At 47.4% G+C, this 18,141-nt stretch overlaps 1 protein-coding gene across 1 annotated transcript in view; it reads left to right on the forward strand.

The window, feature by feature from the left end:
- The window catches only part of TMEM59 (transmembrane protein 59), a 61,614-nt gene that overhangs the window by 30,553 nt on the left and 12,920 nt on the right, over window positions 1-18,141 (forward strand). Inside the window, exons 2-5 of the mRNA XM_032965940.2 lie at window positions 1,314-1,419; window positions 8,176-8,270; window positions 9,555-9,707; window positions 12,668-12,773. Of these exons, the coding sequence (XP_032821831.1) occupies window positions 1,314-1,419; window positions 8,176-8,270; window positions 9,555-9,707; window positions 12,668-12,773 (460 nt within the window). The remainder of the gene's footprint in view (window positions 1-1,313; window positions 1,420-8,175; window positions 8,271-9,554; window positions 9,708-12,667; window positions 12,774-18,141) is intronic.

An 18,141-nucleotide genomic window follows, 5' to 3' on the forward strand; every position in this document is an offset into this window, starting at 1 on the left:
TTCTGCTTTTATTTTCGTTGACCTTAATTGGGCTGTCACCTGGTACTTAATCCAGGACGAGTTGACCTCAAACATGCCCCCGCAATGTAGCGAGTCGATACAAATGAAGCCCTCGGTGGGAGATTTATGTTTAGTTAAGTTGGGTAACTTCTCACTGGCTGATCGTTCCATGCTGGTCTTCTTGTTGTGTTCGTTAGTTTTTTTAGCTCGGATTTTGATTATTCTCTTGAGCAAATTATTTGTTGGTGGTGGGGGGGGGGCTCTTTGCTGTGTGTGCCCTTTCCATGGTTTTCCTGAAGATTAACTCAAGCGCGTTATTGCTTTAAATGAAGTGGGTGACACAATACTGCTGTAAGATGCTGGTGCACAGCTAAAACCTGAGATGAGCGCTCAATTCAGATTTTCCGATTTGATACTGGGAACTCTACCAACACTGCCCTCGGATTTTCCAAGTATCCGTACTTCAAACCTATTTAATCTTTCCCGGACACAAATGATTACAATGTGCAGAAGAAGAGGCCGCTGGAACGGACGAAAAAACATCTTGTCGTTGTGGTGAGCGCGTCTCTTCTCTTCACCCTTAGCTGCGTGGCGTGTGCGTTTGTGAATTGTTTCCTTGTGTTTATGTCAGGATCCACGCTGGTCCACATCCATTACTCCCCCCTCCCCCGGCATCAGCTGCCATGGAAGAAGGGCCATTGGCCGAAACGTTGCCTATGATATACTTCTCCTTTCACGGCCACAGTGTTATTTATGGAAATGCGCTGAGTTTTTGTTATTTGTACTTGTGCATCGCTGCCAATGCAGCAGCGTTGCCAACTAATTTGTTGCATTTCAATGAAGAGTTCGCCGTGGCGGAAAAATCTTTACAGGAAGAGGTAGCCTCGTCTAATCGTTTTTACTTTGAGCTGCACGCTTGTCTGTGGCTGTGTGCGCATTGTTATACGAGTGGGGAGTGATCGTATCGCGGTCAGCATGGCGCTACAAACCCGGTGACCCAAGTACGATTCTCACTCGTGGCCAACAGCAGTGACGATTATCTGAACTGGTCCTGGGCCTCCCTTAGGTCAACTTGGCCTCAAATGAGTACCTGGTGCAGTGTGTAAAACATCGCCACGAGGGAGACAAAGGCGGCCGGGCGTGGTTACTGGCCACCCACCCCCTCGTGTGCCATTCCAGCCTTCATAGGGGCTTGCTAACAGCACTTGCCCCAACAGTCTGTTAAGGCTTTATGGGGGGAATTTTTGGTTTTGCATTGTTATATTGGGTATCGTTGTCTTAATGTGCATTGTTTGTATGTGTTCTCCCTGCAGGAGAGGCTCACCCTGGCCTGTGAGAGGGGATGCCGTCTGTTCTCCATCTGCCAGTTTGTGGATGATGGCGTGGATCTGAACGGCACACGCTACGAGTGTCTGGCCGGTGAGTCTTGCTGCTGTGCAAAACATTTCCTGCCTCCTACCCCTGGTTCCCCATGGGAGCAGGGGCACGGAGCTGACAGCTCGTGGGCCCTATCTAGCCCCTGGGCCATTTCATGTGGGCCACAAGAGGCCTGTCACTTCGAAATGGCCAGAAAATTATGCATTCATCATCACCGGAAGCATCGTTGCTGCTTGTATAACTCCTGTACTGCGACAGTGATCCGACATCCATGTGTTGGTGAAAGGGAAGCCGTTGCAGTATTGCAGTACGGGCCCTAATTATATTTTGCGTTATTATTAGATAATGCCAAAGTGGTGTGGTAATCTGTAGCCTGCCAAAGGTTCTTGAAAGTCCTATTGGACCCTGAGACGGGAACCGGTTTCCCTCCCCTGATTTAGAACACGGGTATCAGAGTTATTGGAGCTGCAAGCCACTCCAGCTGACTCTGCAAGTTGGTCGACTGCATCTTTAATGCGTGGTCGAGGAACGGAATGCAGCACTCGCGGCATAACCAGCAGGCAGGGGGAGGTTGGGGGGTAGATTGGTGTGCACGGGGACCAAATAGCGGGGCTGTGGGCCACGCGGCACAGCATTTGCATTTTGCCGTGGGTTGTACGCACGGCAATGCGGACCAGCGGCACGCGAGTACGACACCCCCGCGATACAATAAACCTACCCCCCCCCCCCCAAAGTAATGAAGGGTTGAGATGTGGGAATAGAATTTGGCGTCTAATGATCGTAAAGCCGCCACTCTCCACGCCTGAGCTACCTTGGCAGTTAATGCGGCTGATGTGTAGGGCGCATGTTTTATGCCGCCATATGTTTCCGTTGGCGCTGTTGGCTCTTCCGAAGTGAATATTACAAATGAGGTGATAGGTTCTAATTTTAATAAAAACAAACTGGATCGTTGCGCAGCCGTCACGGCGGATTGTTTCAAATTAAATAATAAACGCGGCGGCGGCGTCTTTATCATTGCCAAAAGAAATAACGGGCGACGTTTAATTTTAGAAGCGGACCCTGGTCTGATTATTATTTTATTAACCACGATCCATATCGACATCGCCATGCTTTTTTTTTTGCACGCTTTTGCTGCGCTGCACTGAATGTTCCTGAAAGTGTTCATTGTTCGCGTTTAACAATCGTGCCGGGCAACTTAGTGGCGTCTGCTGGACAGGTTCACCACACACTGCTGGTGAGCAGCATAAAGTTGAAATCGTGGTTGAGGACCCCCTCCCTATGCCGTGCAGGCAGTGAGCGTTGTTTGACCATACTTCACCGCGATGGTTTGTGCAGTTTCGTGAAGTTGTGGTTGAGTACAGAACAACACTGTTGTGCTGCACTGCCCTCTGCTGCCAGCAACGCCTACTGCACATGTTTAAGGGACAGGGTGGTGACCCATCCAAGGACCATCCAGGCTTTAACCCAGCTTAGCTTCTGATATCTGATGAGCACAGTAACAAAGTGTAAAGCGTGTTCCAAGGCAGATGTAAACAAATATATTTTTCTTTCAGAATGTGACGAATATTCCTCTGGGAAGTGATCATCAGATAGTTCTAAGCCTAATAACAAAATTCTTGATGTGTGTTGAGATCGGCTTGAAACGTAACTCCCTTAAAACAATAATGCGGCAATAAACGTTTGGTTTTGTAAGTTGTTGATATCAGGTCGGAGCCAACAGTGATATGCAGCATACAGTAAAGTACCGGCATAGCATGAAACTAACGTGAATATCATCCGCTAAAATGTAATAAGCAGAAATTTATATTTTTTGTTGTTCGGTAAAAGTGCTCGTTAGTAAACCTGAAAGAGTGATAACAGTTCGCAAGTTGATCCTCAAAATGCAGCTTAAAACTCTCCACAAACGCCGCGAGAGCGCTCGTGACGATGAGGTTGTCGGCCTGTTCCAAGACACTTTGCATCGCTGCGCATGACCTCGGAGTGCTGGAGCACCGCTCTCACGAGCAACGGGTCACCCTCCAGCCCCTGCCTCTCAACGAACATGGGGGGAGGGGTGGGTTGAGAGTTCAGTGGGCGAGTAGAAACTAAAAGAAGCGGACACATTTGTGGTCAACTTGGATTTCCGCGGTGTGCGACAAGCGCGATCGAATCGCGTTGGTTGCTTATCGCCGGTCGTGTAGGTTTCTGTTCTAAGTGGGACCCATTCACTTGCTTTGGATGGTGACCGTCAAATAATTCTCAATCCACAAGCCTGCAGATTCAATCGTGATCGATTCGCATCGGATTGTAACGTATTGTATCATAAATGTATTGTGCAATACTGCACTTTTGGACTTCAAAAACAAGAGAGAAGTGTTAAGTTACTTTGTTGTTTACGAAGTACGAAAACATAATTTATTGCAGTGAAGGCTTACTTAATCTCAATCAAACAGTGTTATATAAGGGTGTTGCATTTACATGTTTTGCCAATTCCATTTTAAGAAATGAATTGAACACATGGGTGTAAACCAGAGTACCTGGAGAAACTCCACAAATACAAATTGCTAACACTTAGAGGTCTGCAGAGACAGCGATCCGTGAATCCACATTTATACTGACGTGGCCTGGTGCAGTCAAGCAACCCTTAGTGAGTCTAAATGGTTTTGTATTTTGTTTTTGATGGATCTGGTAATTAAGATGAATAGACTCGGGTAAATAAGTGATAGATGGTTACACCCATTGGTAGAGTGGGAGAGAAGGTTGGGCCCCACAAACTCAATAATTGGGGTATCCCTAAGTGATGACATTGTGAAGAGCATTACCAAAGTGTGTTAGAGAATGCATTACCATTGAACGTGGGCATCGTTGTATTCACATGGAAGTGTAAGCATCGCAGTTTCGTACTACTCGAAGCTTGTATGCCAACCCATGTGGCAAAAGATGATGCTCACGAGGATCATCGTGTTCACACGCAGCACTGCCACAGCACTGCTACAGCACCGCCTTCTACAGCAGTGTGATATAACTCTTCCTGTGAAGCACTGACAACGAAATCGCACAATTAAACTTACTGTTATTGGCACCGTTAAGCTGATTGTAGTGGGATCCATTAATATGCACATGGGTGTAATGAGGGTCTGGCACCTTATACTTTGGTGTAAAGCATCGAGTGCAACGTTGCATATCCGACCGTCACATATCCGCCATGATCAATTAACTGCCCATACCCAGTGCAGTATTTGTGCACGGTGTAATTGTCATTCGCTATAGGCGATCACAAAATCTGTCCTTGTTGCATATTGATTATTAGGGCTCACTTAAATTCGTTTACTTCTGAGGTGCAGTGAAGTGTTTTCCCAGGTGTAAAGCAGTCAGTGCTTTTTTTTTCCCCAAGTCACCATTTTTTACCCACGTCATAGTTTTAGTTCCAGTCTGCCCCGGTGCGACTGTCATTCCCTGTAGGTGCTCGCGCATCCGCCTCTACCTCGGTCCCCAGCGAGTCGGATACGCGACGTCGTGCTGGCGGTTCTTCGAATGGCCAACCCCCTCCAACGACCGCAGATGGTTTGGTCCAAACCGCTGCGGTCAGGTGATATCAATCTGTCAGATCTCACTTCCTTATGTACTCACTTGATCAGCCAGACTGCACAGTCTGGCGCCTTTTCTCAATTTACTTAGCCATGAGGGGAAAACCTAATTTTCCCCAACATTAGCATTAGACATTAGCTTCATACATTAGCATTATACATTAGCCTTTGCATGTTTTTTAAACGTAATTGATTTGGTCAAGTTTTGGCTTCTTGCTTTTTTTCCTGGTCATTATATTCGGCGCTATTTCATCACTGTAATTACAATTCCAATATCTTCAATGTTTATTTTTTTACACTCCCATTTTATGCCAGTGTTTACGGCACAACCTCAGACCAGCCGATGCTGATGGCGCTTGGCACACTAGCACCCGCACCGGCGCTGGACAGATGTCCAGTAGGGGTGGGTCAGCAAGTTGTAGCAAAATATTGAAGTACAAATTGCATAAGTACATACATTCCTGTTCAACACGTAGCCTTTTGCGACCAATATTATTCATAATAAACGTTTTTGGTTAGATCGCGTTATTTCTAAATGTGTCGTAACCCTCCACCACCCGACACGGCCAATCAGCAAAAAAAGTGTCACGTTGACAAAAGACAAAATAGTTCACTACTTTAGCCCACCGGTGTGTTGAAGAGTGAATCCACAACATTTAAAGTTTTTGAGTACGACGTTTCGCTGGTAATTACATCCAGTTAAATGATGACGTCACCCTGCTGCTCTATTTAAGACCGGGAGCAAGCGAGGGCTTCACCATTCTTGCGAATTGCCCGATGATGCTGGATGTAATTACCAGCGAAACGTCGTACTCAAAGTACTCAAACTGTAAATGTTGTGGATTCACTCTTCAACACACCGGTGGGCTAAAGTAGTGAACTATTTGTCTTTTGTCAACGTGACACATTTTTTGCTGATTGGCCATGTCGGGTGGTGGAGGGTTACGACACATTTAGAAATAACGCGATCTAACCCAAAAAAATTGATTATGAACATACATTCCCGCCGATTTTTCATGATCAAATGCAAGCTCGGGCAAGGCAACAACATAACAACAAAAACAGTCTGGTACCACACCACGACAACACGCCTCCCTCAATAAAATTGCACGTTAAAATGTAACCATCTATACACGGTTGGCAAGGATCAGAGTTACAAATCACATTTGCAAATGTGGTTGGATCCAGCACTGACTCATCTTCTGCTTCAAAGATGTGTGTTTTGTTAAAGGAAGATTTTACGATGTCAAGGAAGGAAAAAATGTTGTTGCAAAACGCGTGCTGCCCGGCCGCCTCGTTATGTGAAACTGCAGCTGTCTTGGCGAAAGGTGTTGTGGGAACAGCCGCGCACCACAGGACCGCAGAAGTTCAGTGGAGAAGGCCCGGCATCGTCGCCACCTCGGGGCAATGAGGGAAGGGCATTGAACGCTGTTCCTCTAGCAACATCCACATCCCAAAGGGGGTGGGGGGGGAATCTATAAATAAATCCATCGCGCGACAATTCTGAGCGCTCTTTTGCTTGCGTTTGCAGCGTCATTGGCACTTAACGATGCGTTGTGTCAGCGTTCGATATAAAATCGATTCTCACGCTTACGTTGCACGCGTAGAATCGTGCGTGTAGGGATACATTGTTTCTTCTTTGCTCCGTCTGCATTCCAGGAGCCACTACCGGTGTTGCATTCACCGCTGTCAGAAAAAAATATTTTCGTCAATGCAGACGATGGAATTGAACGAATGGAATGAGACCCTGACCACCTCTGAAAACCAGACTGAATGGAATGAGACTGAATTGTGAAGGATTCATCTAATTGTGATGAGTCGCATAATTGCAAGGGGGTGGGGGGGGGGCTAATCGTTAAGTGGCTATAAAGGACTGAGCCGCAGACCGATGTGAGAATTACAGGGTGGGTTGGGGGGCAGGGGGCTTTTGGCCAGGAGGGGGGGATGGCCACCCCTCACGCGTCCTCTGTACGAGCGCGGAATACATGAGCAACAGATGCCTGGACGTTGCGCCACATTACCATCCTTGGAGAGGACATTTGTGTTGTCCAGATGGCTTGGCCTGGAGCACACCTCGCATCCACAGCGGGTCGGCACCACTAAGGAAACCTGAGTACGGACACCAGAGCTTCGGGTTGCTGACTCTCGGCTGCGGTGGCTGTTACGGCAGCGTAGGCCAAGCCTGCGCCCTCGGCGTCTCCTGCGTTGGACCCGGCGCTGGCACGCTCCGGCCATTTTTTAAAATCAATTGCCAGGCACAGGTGCAAAGGCACAAAATGCCAAGCAGCCATCAACAAGCATTCGTATTATTGAAGGTATATTCCATGATAGTGCATGTTTCTTAAGTTGAGCAATGGTAGAAGGAAAAGGAGGATGTTGGGAGGAATGGGGCCACACACATAATTCTGCCAAATGCAACCGCCTGAGACCCCAGAAGTGCGTGTTCCGGTCGATGTCCTCGCAGGCGTTGCAGATGTATCTTCAAGCAAGCTAACCATTGTCTTCCTGCAGGAGAGACCTACGAACCCAAGTACAGTTACTCCTGTGGAAGACATAATCCATCTCGCAGCGCTTCACTTCCTCAATAAATGACATCAAATTATGCAAAGTAAAAGTGTCCACCACAGATAATTATCTGTGTTTAGTGCACGAAAAAAGCCCAATTTGTATAATTTCACGGTTTGCATTCCGTGCGGAGTTGGTGAGTGTGCTCGGCTGTTTACGGCCATTGTGGGACTTGGGCGCTTGCAATAATTGTTTAGCATTTTCTCCGCTTGAGGGACAGATGGCTTCACTCCACAGAGCAGAGGCGGTGGTAGCGACGGCGGCGGCGTGTTTGAGATGTGGGCGGCGAGTGGGATCGCTGATGGCGGCAGCAGCGGTGGTGGTGGGGCATGGATTTCAGCTTGTGTGTGCTCCGCAGCCTGGCTGGGAACAAGCCAGCGGTGTGAAGCCCACCTCTTTAATATGCGTACGTTGCCTGCCGTGTGAATGTGAGACCAAGGAGGGAGATTCAATTCGGCGTCCTTAATGAGTTGCCGAGTAAGAGCCCGGGTAAATGCAAATCACGACCGTTGTGTGCACGTGCGTGTCGGCACGTGTGCGTGTGTATGTGCGTGTCTGAACGCGTGCATGTGTGCAGCTCAGGCGCTCGCTTGACAGCACTTGCCCCCAACAATTTGTTAAAGGTTATATGGGGGGGGGGGTGGGGAATCTTTGTCTTTGTGTGCAGCTTGCATGGAGGCGTACAAGCGAGCGGAGGAGCAGGTGGCGTGCAGCACCGGCTGCGACAACCAGCAGCCCCTGGCTGTCCTCCGCCAAAAACAGGTAGAGACATCTCTGTGCAGCTCTCGTGTGGGTCAGGACGTTTGGTCAGTAGGTCGGAAGGGTACCCTGAAGAGAGAGTTCAGACCGTAAACGTTGAGCGAACGAGAAAGAGGGAGGGGGGGGTGGAGACTGAAGATGACGTGGCGAGACGATCGGCATGGTGGTGGCGCCGTTCTAACACTCGGGCCTCACAGCAGGAAGCTCCTGCGTTCGATTCCTGACTTGGGTACCTTTCTGTTCTGCATGGGTTTCCTCCAGGTTCTCCGGTTCCCTCCCATAGCTAAAAAAAAATAATCGTAAAATGTAACTGGTATTGGCCAAACATCCCAACGTTTAATTATTACCTGCTACTCACTTGGGATTGCACTTTGTTACATCGCTCCCTTCAGCGAAAACTGAAGATCGCGATGGATGGTCGAAGATTCGTGGAGAGGGCTCGCAAAGCAGGACACTTGCGATTGGGTTAAACGTTCGCAAGAAGAAGATGATTTGGGTTGGGAAATAAACTCATGTTTACGGTCAGCTGGGCAGCCTAATGGTTATCGCACTCTCCTCTCTCATGCAGGGTTCACTGATTGATATAACGCCGCAGAGATATTATTAGCAAGGAAGTGTTCCGTCTCATAAATTATGTGGGTGGTATATACATACATACATAAACTCGAGCAATTAAATTGCTTGCTCGCGTCCAGATACTTATCATCAGCGGTGGATGATGGCAAAACATTTGTTGTTTCAGAAAGCCTTTTGAGACATTAAGTCCATGTTTAAATGGAAACATCGTGGAAATGCAAGGAAAAGTAATTGGACGGCGATGACGAGGTGCAAAAATCAAGCGGTGCCAAGAAAGCGAGCCTTGCCGAATGTACAGTTCGTGTTGTTCACGTTCAGAGAAGGAGCCTGAGCAAGACACTTGGTGGTGTCACCACCGCTGGTTGGTGAAGAGTGGCTATCGTGCGTGTGCACGAGGGGAGCGGTGGTACAGTGGTAGCACGCTGCGCTATGAACCCGGCGAGCCAAGTTCAATTCCCGCTCACGGTCAACAACGGTGACGAGTATCTGAACCGGTCCCGAGCCTACCCCTGGGTCGACTCGGCCTTAAATGAGTACCTGGTGTGATGTGTAAACATCGCCGCTAGGGATGCAAAGGCGGCGGACGTGGCGCTGGTCACCCACCCCCTGCACCTGCCGCGCCGGCCTTCGTAGGCGTTCGCGTACAGCACTTGCCCCAACAGTCTGTTGAAGGCTATACGGGCGGCGGGACCTTTGTCGTTGTGTGCACAGCTGATGTCGATGGTGCCACGCATCCACTTCCTCTATCCACTCACGCTGGTGTCCAGTCTCTGCGGGAACCTCATGAGCTCGGCGCAGTCCTTCATCTCCTCGTCTTGGACATTTTACCTGCAGGCCGATGATGGAAAAGTCGTCGTCTTTCAGGTGAGATCAGAACCACCTGAGGTGAGTTTTATTTTTGTTTGCGCAGTCGGTGACGGAAGTACCTGTCGGTGGTGGTCACCGACACGGCCCGCATCATTAAATTACCCGGAGCGTGGCGGTGACCACCTCTGAAAAGCAGACTGAACGCAAGTACTTACGTGTAATTTATCTTGGTCGGTGGACACTATCCATGGATTGTAATTATAAAGCGTGATGGTGATTACTTTACCCACCAAAGACCGATGCATGATTGACCGTGACGAGACAAAATTAATTGGCCTGATTGAAGACCCAGGCAAAGATATTTTAGGGACGTCATAAGAGACAGCGGTGCACTTAGGGAGACCAAGCATGGTAAGTGGCTACGTCTCTACATTAAACAAACAAATTTATTCACCGATTGGCTAACCTCATAATTTTGGGGAGGTGCGATGAAATTGCATGCACCTCACACCAATATTTAATAACTTGAGAGTGGACTAATTGAACGCTGAGGTTTTCACAGCCACTGCGGGCGCCTTCAGGAGATGAATATCCAATTGAAGATGCCGACAGTAGTGCGTGGCGAAAGCTCTAGAGTATAAATGCTCGATGTGAAACCCAACCCAGACAATCACGTTTGGGAGAGTAGACTTAAGTCTTTTGACTGCTCTCGTTGACATGAGAACCACAGACCAGGAGATGCCTAGAACCCCCACAGGTTGTTGTCGTCGACCCGACAGAGACTTCAAATGAAATTGGAAAATGCTGATGAGATTTGTCACCGGTTCTGTGTGACCTGTGCATGGGCCAATCACTTCCACGGTTCAGAGAAGTCGATGTCCAACAGAATCCTTGAATCTTGAGGCTGTCTGTTCAGGGGACTTTACCTGAAAGTGCTATTGCGGGAGACTACGAATACGGAGTTTTAATCTGCATTCAACGGTTTAGATGTTTTGCCCATATTGCCCGTCATCTTTGTCTCGTTCAACGGTGGATATTCCAGCATTTAATAACGTCTCGAGATTTAGTAAAGGTTTCAGAATTTAATTGTCTTCTCTATTCCCCTTGAGGCTGATGTGAAAAGGGACATCAAAACCAAATATCAGTTTCAAACGCACAGGATTTATAAAAATACTGAAATCTAAATAATGGGAATGTATAATTATTTCTTAATATTTTATTATAATTAGTTTAGGACACTACGCTGTCAGCTATTATTTCTCACTTTGCTCTGTGAAAAACATTACACTTGAAATGGCTCATTTCCGTTTTGGATAATGTTTTCCCATGAAAGCTGTATACTTTGTCAGCCGACTGTGACAGGTCTACCAGTGATGGTACGGAATATAGCTCGGGTTAAGGTTAAAGTAATTGTGAGTGCAAGGGCTGTTGTACAGGGCTTGGGTTAATATTGGAGTTGGTGTGTAAGGATAGACTTAAGAAAAGACATTTGAATGCTCAGATTAGAGAGAGGCCTGGAGTTACATTGGTTATGGCCAACAAAAATTGAGGTTGCGGCTCGGATTAAGGTTCTAGTTAAGCGTTAGGGATTAAATTAAAGTTCAGCTGGGATGAATAAAGTGCTAAAATGTAACCTTATCTCAACGGAATATAGAAGCGTGGGTGTAACGTGTGTGTTATGAGGGCTGGCCGGCGATGGGGTGATCGGTAAAAGGGAGGAATTTGTGTTGTCGGTTAGTTGAGGCATGTTTAGTTTCAGCGGTGGAGCTATGGCTGTGGTTATTGTTAACGTAATTGAGCTTAAAGCCCATCGTGAGGTCATGCCGCCCGTGTCGCCTCCTTCGGCGGCTGAAACGAACCGGCAACAACCGTGGAATCCTCGGCTTTGTTGTTTTGCCCTTTGAAATGTCTTGTGTGGGTGACAGGCATTAATGCACGAGGCAGCGTTTGCAACCAGAGGTGTGTTGCTGTTCATAGAGCGTTTGCTGCTGCAGCATGCTTCCAGAGTAGCTGGCTTCCCTTGAACTGCAGAAAAAAAATTACCTCGTCGCACTGCATTTAATATCGAGTCCTTCGTTAATTATTAAAATGCAATTATTGAGAATGGCAATAAATGTCCAGCTATCCATAACTGCGCTGCTTTTTTGGCTGGCAGGTGTGTTTATTAATAGACTAACCTGGAAACGTATTATGTACATTACTCAGTATATGCATACTTAAAACGGATTACAATTACAATAAATTAGAGTTATACAGATGGGAGACTCAACGCAGGCATTACGTGTGCAGTCCCTTATTTTATTGTTATATTTGCCCCATTTGTACGTGAACATTGTCCGTGTTAATCATCATGTATTGTAGCTCAATATATTCTACCCTGCCCTTTTGTATTTCTGTTTTGTACATCTCGGTGTGTGTGTTTTGAGCTCGTTTCTGCACCATCACCTGTACCCCCACCGACACTCACACACATCACCTACCTCATTACCCATTCACTATTCTGCACCATCACCCCCACCATCAAAGACAAATATCCCCCATGCAGTCGTAACAGACTTTTGGGGCAAGTGCTGTAGCGAGCGCCTATGAAGGCCGGCACGGCATGAGAGGGGGTGGGTGGCCACGACCACACCCGGCCACCTTTATCTCCCCAGCTGATGTTTATACACTACACTAGGTACCAGTGCTCCTCGGCAACCTAGGGGAGAGCACTGGTGTTGGCTGTGAGCGGGAATAAAATGTCAGTCGTCAGGTTCGTAGCGCAGTGCACTAACCACTACAGTACCGCTCCCCACCCCAACACCACCACTCTATCACCATCATCAACTACATTGAACACGTATCTTGCAGGTCTCCACAATTGGCTGGACTGCCACGTGATCAATTAAAAATACTTAGGAATGCATCAGCGAGTCATCTACACACACACACACGATGTGTTGATGTTTGTGTCTCCATGCCTCCTATTGTGTACGGTCTTTACGTGCGTTAAATCGCTGTGGCCATGTGTGCGCCAGTCCCAACCGGAGCTGGAGCTGGAGATCCCGAACCTGCACTTGGCTTTTGGAGGGCTGATGGCCGCTTCCCAGCAGAGGGAAAAGCTCGACCAGGATTTCCTGCCCCGTGAGTAGCGACCCACCCACCCAATAAATATTCATTGCGTCTCCGTTTTCACCAAAACAAAGCGGAGAAAAACAACCGGGATACCGAAGGTTGCCGCGTCCTGGTAAGAATTTATCTAAGCATCGGCCGAGTTGCGATCTAAGGCAGGAAAGAGAAGCGGAGGAAAGAGAAAAGAACAAAGAAAGACTAGCGCGTAACGGGTGGCAGCGTGGTGGCGCGGTGGTAACACTTGTGCCTCAAGGCACAAAGGACCTGGGTTTGAATACCACCTCGGGTGCCTTTCTGCGTGGCGTTTGTATATTCTCTCCCTGTTCTGCATCGGTTGCCTTGGGGGTTCTCCGGTTTTCTCCCATAGCTAAAAAAAAAAATCCCACACAATGCACCTGGCATCGGCCATTCCCATGCTGAGAAACTACCTCTTAAAAATTACTCACTTGGGATCACACGCAGCAGCAGCAGCAGCTCCAGCAACATCGCTGCGTATTGTGAATTAAGTTTGGCAGGATCCTCCTGAAAAAGTTATTGAGACTCAGTGAGGCTCTCCTGGGTAAACGAACGTTATAACATTAACAAAGCACACATTGGGGGTGAGATGATGAATCCAGCATTGGCGGGGAAAGAAAGGGGGGCGCACACCTCGAGTTGGTGTGCGAGCTCTGCGCAAAAAGCACCAAAGCTCCGTCCCAATCGTTAAGTTGCCACTGACGATGACGTGTAAAGTGCCACTGCAGCTTGAACTTTATCTCAGAATACCAGGTTTTCATGCCACAGCATGGGCGCGCATTTGGCAGGCTGCGTTGACATTCAAGACAATAACAAGAGAGACATTTTCCTCTTGCTTAAATGGTGCTCTGGGAAAAGCGGCCCTAAATCTCAAAGCTAATTTTTGCAAATGCATTAGCAGCATGAATTCACAATGAGTTTAAATATTGCACACATCCATCTGCATGTTAAACCTGCAAACAAATGTTTTGAAAACGACTTTCCTGGAACGTTCTATAGTTACTATTCATTTGGGTACAATACAGGTGACATGATCGACAAGCCACGTGTGCTGGGGTAAAATGTTACCTTTTATAAGACATCTCTCCAGTGTGGAAGGAGTAGGCCAATATCCAATAGAGAAGCTCCCTTAAGCTCCCTCGAGTGGAGGGCCTTTCCGCCAGCAGCGGCGTGAACGAGACATTGCAGGGCTGCGCTTTTGCCTCTTCACTCTTTCCACTTAACCTGCATTTCCCTCGCTTCCATTTTCGTACCTATCCTGAGTATTGTTCACGTTTCCCAACCAAAATGAATTTTTTTGTGTTATTTAGTTATTTTCGTTATTATCTCTAATAAAACCATGGCTCACCTCTACCAACTTTGTGGGAAATTGCCACACGCGGTGTGTTTGAGCACTTGTGTAGAATGTATGAATGTGGCCTTGTGTCACGGAACTTCAAATAACATTCAGGAAGAGATATTAGTGGAGCCCAGGAGAGTTGAGAGAACAGTGATAGGAAACCAGACGAACTGTCTCTGCATAGGACTGATGAATAGGACAAAAAACATGGAGAGCAAAGGAAGGAAAGATGAACACGGAGCATAGAGGGATGGTAAGTATTCAGCATCAGAATCTTTATTTAGACTGCAGAAATCCGATGAGCTATAAAGCTCTTTTTCAAAGATGTCCATTAGACCTAGCAGTGGCACACCGTTTGAGAGAAGGAAGGTATCGTGAAGCTGCTTTGACAGCTCCGCTGCCAGCTTTGTACCAATGACATTCAAGTTTCATTTATTAGGTATAGCCCTATGAGCCATGCGGCTCTTGAGTCGGGTGCAACCGCAACAAACAAAATATGAACAGAGAACATCTTAAAGCGACGACGCTCAACAGAAACATCCTTGGGATCGGCATTGACGCAACTGAGGCTCATCGCGATTACCGATGAACGCCGGGAAATCTAAGCCTCAGAGCCAGGGTAGTGTACACACTCAACCGTGCATTGGGTTCATAGGTTATTATTAATGCTTGTGCTCGTGATGCAGGCATTGAAGATGTGCATGTAAGAATCGATTTATGTAGCATTTTTGTAAATCTTACGCAAACGACGTGCTAATGTGACGTTTGGGCTAATGGAGTGAAATTACACTAAAAATTAGACCAACACTAAAAATAAGGTGGTAAAAACTAGACAAAAGAAAATCTTGTCTTTTTTTTTATTGATATCGCCACTCGGAATTGTGCGAATTTTTAGGATTTGTGGGGAGGTTTGTGAGTTAGGTGAATCATTAACTGTCTGGTCGGTAGCTTGTGTGCCAGCCATCCCACTTGGTTAACCCACGACACCCTCGGTGGGTTCTGTGAGCCTCCATGAGCTTTCGGCATTCCACGTGGCCTAAAGTACAACTGAGTTGGCGCAGTTTCCTGGGTGACGTAGCTGCTGTTGTTGCTGCCCTTATTGATCATGGGAGTATTGATAATGATGATGCCAAGAAAGCATTGCAAACTGGCTCTGGCTTTATTGATATTTTCTTGGTTAATAGCAGTAGGGAGAATGTTGTATTGATCCATAATGTTTTTGGGGTATTGCCACTGAGTATTTTTTTATGCCAAAATTAATTTTACATTGAGCTCTTCACCACCTGACAAGATTGTCATGTTTACACAGGTATTATTTATACGTTGCCGATGTGTTGACTAAATTCTGATCCGATAAAGCTCCAGTTCACTCGGTGGCTTAGGACATTCTCACGGCTGAATTTAACTTGAACTTTCGGCAGCGATTTTTGCTCAAATTGCTATGGACTTCTTCGGATAGTGGCACTCCGAAATCGGGTGGTGGAGGGGTAAAGGTGAGAATGTTGGCCTATCCTGTAAACAAATATGGATCATTGTATTGGTTCCAAAACCTATATTTCGTAGCCAATAATTGCTATATCACAATCGCTGAAAATTAACCATTTGTATTTACATTGCTTATGCCAGTCCGCTGTTGAATGAGGGCCTCCCAACACCATTCAATTCATGGGGGGGTTATTTGACCATTCCTCGCCAGCATAGTCAGTGCAAGTTGCTTAAAGTGGGGAGCGTAGAAGTGGGAGCATAGTGCAATACAACGATGGACGTTGCTGCACTTCTCTCTACGGTCCACCCACGGAGCCCCACAGCCCTATGGCCGTCTGCTTGTGTGTGGGGTCGGTCATCCAAGCACCTTGTCATGCTCAACCCTGCTTGGATGAGAACTGAGTGCATTCCAGGCAATTTTATCGGAGGCCATTCATGGACACGAATGCATTATTGCTAACGTGAATGATGTATATACAGTTTGTCGCGTTTCAGCTGACCAAACCAAACGGGTGGTGGGGGGGGGCACGCCCAAACTGAACACAAATGTGGTTGTGGTGGTTGTGGTGGTAGGAAAACGTGTTGTCGGTGGAGGTGGCAGCAGGGCGGCTTCTGCGTAGGGACAGCGGGGGGATGGGGTGGTGGTGGGGTGGTTTGTGTTAATGCGCTCAGGCATGTGGGGAGGCGTATTTCAGTGGAGAAGCCCCTTGAGTGATGCCCGCTGCAGCCATTTGGAAATATTGGCTTTTCCAGATGATTGACGTTGAGGTAGTGTTCGCTGCGGCCACGTGGCCCGTGGCTCGTCATCTCAGCAGATCCTCCCCAGGGCCGCTGTCGATGCACGCTGCCAGAGAAAGAGGTCATGTGCGGTTTTTTATTTTTTTGCTTTTTTAATGCCACCATTTTTTTTTCAAAGCCCCCTGACAACTTCCAAGAGTAGCGTTTCATATTTATTTTTTTTACACTGAATTACCAATTTTTTTTTTACCGATTTTGTTTTTATAAATTTCTCGAAAATATTTTTGTCTGGGGACTTTTTTTCTTCTTCCCTTTTTTATTTGAACCAAGCAATCTGTCTCCTGGTTTTGTAATTGTAACACTTCCTGTCTGGGCCAGGGTTTAATTTCAGCTGGGTCTGTCAATGCCGGCGGCCAATCGGAGGTTATGGGGGAAGGACGGAGAGGGAAGCTATATTCAGAACAAAGAGATGTAATCACAAACGATATGAGAAATATCGATAGGAAAAGGATATGATTCAAAGTGATATGAGAGATACGAAATATAAGCAAAAGAGAATGATCAGAGCAAGGAGATAGATGTATTCAAATTAGAGACGTAAAAGAAAGACGAGGAATGTATTCGTATGAGAGTGAAAGGTCAGAAGCGATCGGAGAGATGGTGAAGCACGTGTCCAGCAGCACTGCTGTCATCACTGCTCATGCCAGCACCTCTCCACCGTGTCACATCACTGCAGAGCTCACATACTGATAAAGAAGGCCAACTTATTTTTTTACAGAGCGATGAGAAATAATTAAATTCGTTAATTTAATATCAAAGCTTTGGGTGCCGTGAGCCAGATTAAATGAGTTGGCGGGCCGTATTTTTTCCGCGGGCTGTAGTTCAGACGGTTCTGACCTGTAACAGACACCGTGGAGAAATCACTTCCAATTTTTCGGTGACTGACAGCTGCTGTGTGAGCGCGTGAGCGAGTGGGGAATTTTGTGTGTTTGCGTGCGTCTGTCTTAAGCCTTCTGGGTTCAACCACAGGTCCACGCAACTGTGCGTGCCCGGGCATACGTCCACCAAGATGAGTGTGCTTGCGTGGGATTTCACTCGGTAGCAATCATCGCCCACTGGGGGTGTCCTCTAAATCTTTTGTGTTTAGTTTGCGGTCCTTCCCCCGCACCTCTGATTAGCGTGGTTGGCGACGTACGGTGCGAAAGAAGTTCAACATACATGCATAAGGTCTCATGTCAAGGGCTCTGAAACACCCCTGGCATCAAGGAGGGCGCTATGTCAAAAACATGGTGAGAGTGTGCATGTGCACACACTGATGTTGATTTGTTAAATGATGTTAATATCTGCCATGCATGTATTAATCACGTACACATTTCTGTACGAAGCTATGTACCTGAGTAGCCAGGCACACAGGCACATCTAAATATGTACGTACGTTTGAATGCTTGTGTGCGAGCGCACATGAAGCAGCGGTTAGCTCACTGTGCAACGAACCCGGCGACCCGAGTTCCATTTCCAGCTGGGGCTCGCATCAGTGGCGAGTGATATCTGAACCGCCCCTGGGCCTCCCCTATTTCGACTCTGCTATTTCGACTCTGCCCTAAACGAGTACAGCGCATGGTGCGGTTCGTAAACTTCAAATACTGGAGAGACAAAGGCGGGCGGACGTGGTCCTGTCCACAGCATCCCACTTGGTGGACCCTCGCCGAGCTTCATAGGCGCCCGTTGACGGCGCTCGTGCCAGTGGACTATGCAGGGTGGGTGGGGGGGTGCGGGGGATCTGCATCGCTGTACGTGCAAGGT

Source organism: Petromyzon marinus, chromosome 35, assembly GCF_048934315.1.
Source record: "Petromyzon marinus isolate PM22_M1 ecotype Great Lakes invasive population chromosome 35, UKy_Petmar_22M1.pri1.0, whole genome shotgun sequence".
NCBI lineage: Eukaryota > Metazoa > Chordata > Hyperoartia > Petromyzontiformes > Petromyzontidae > Petromyzon > Petromyzon marinus.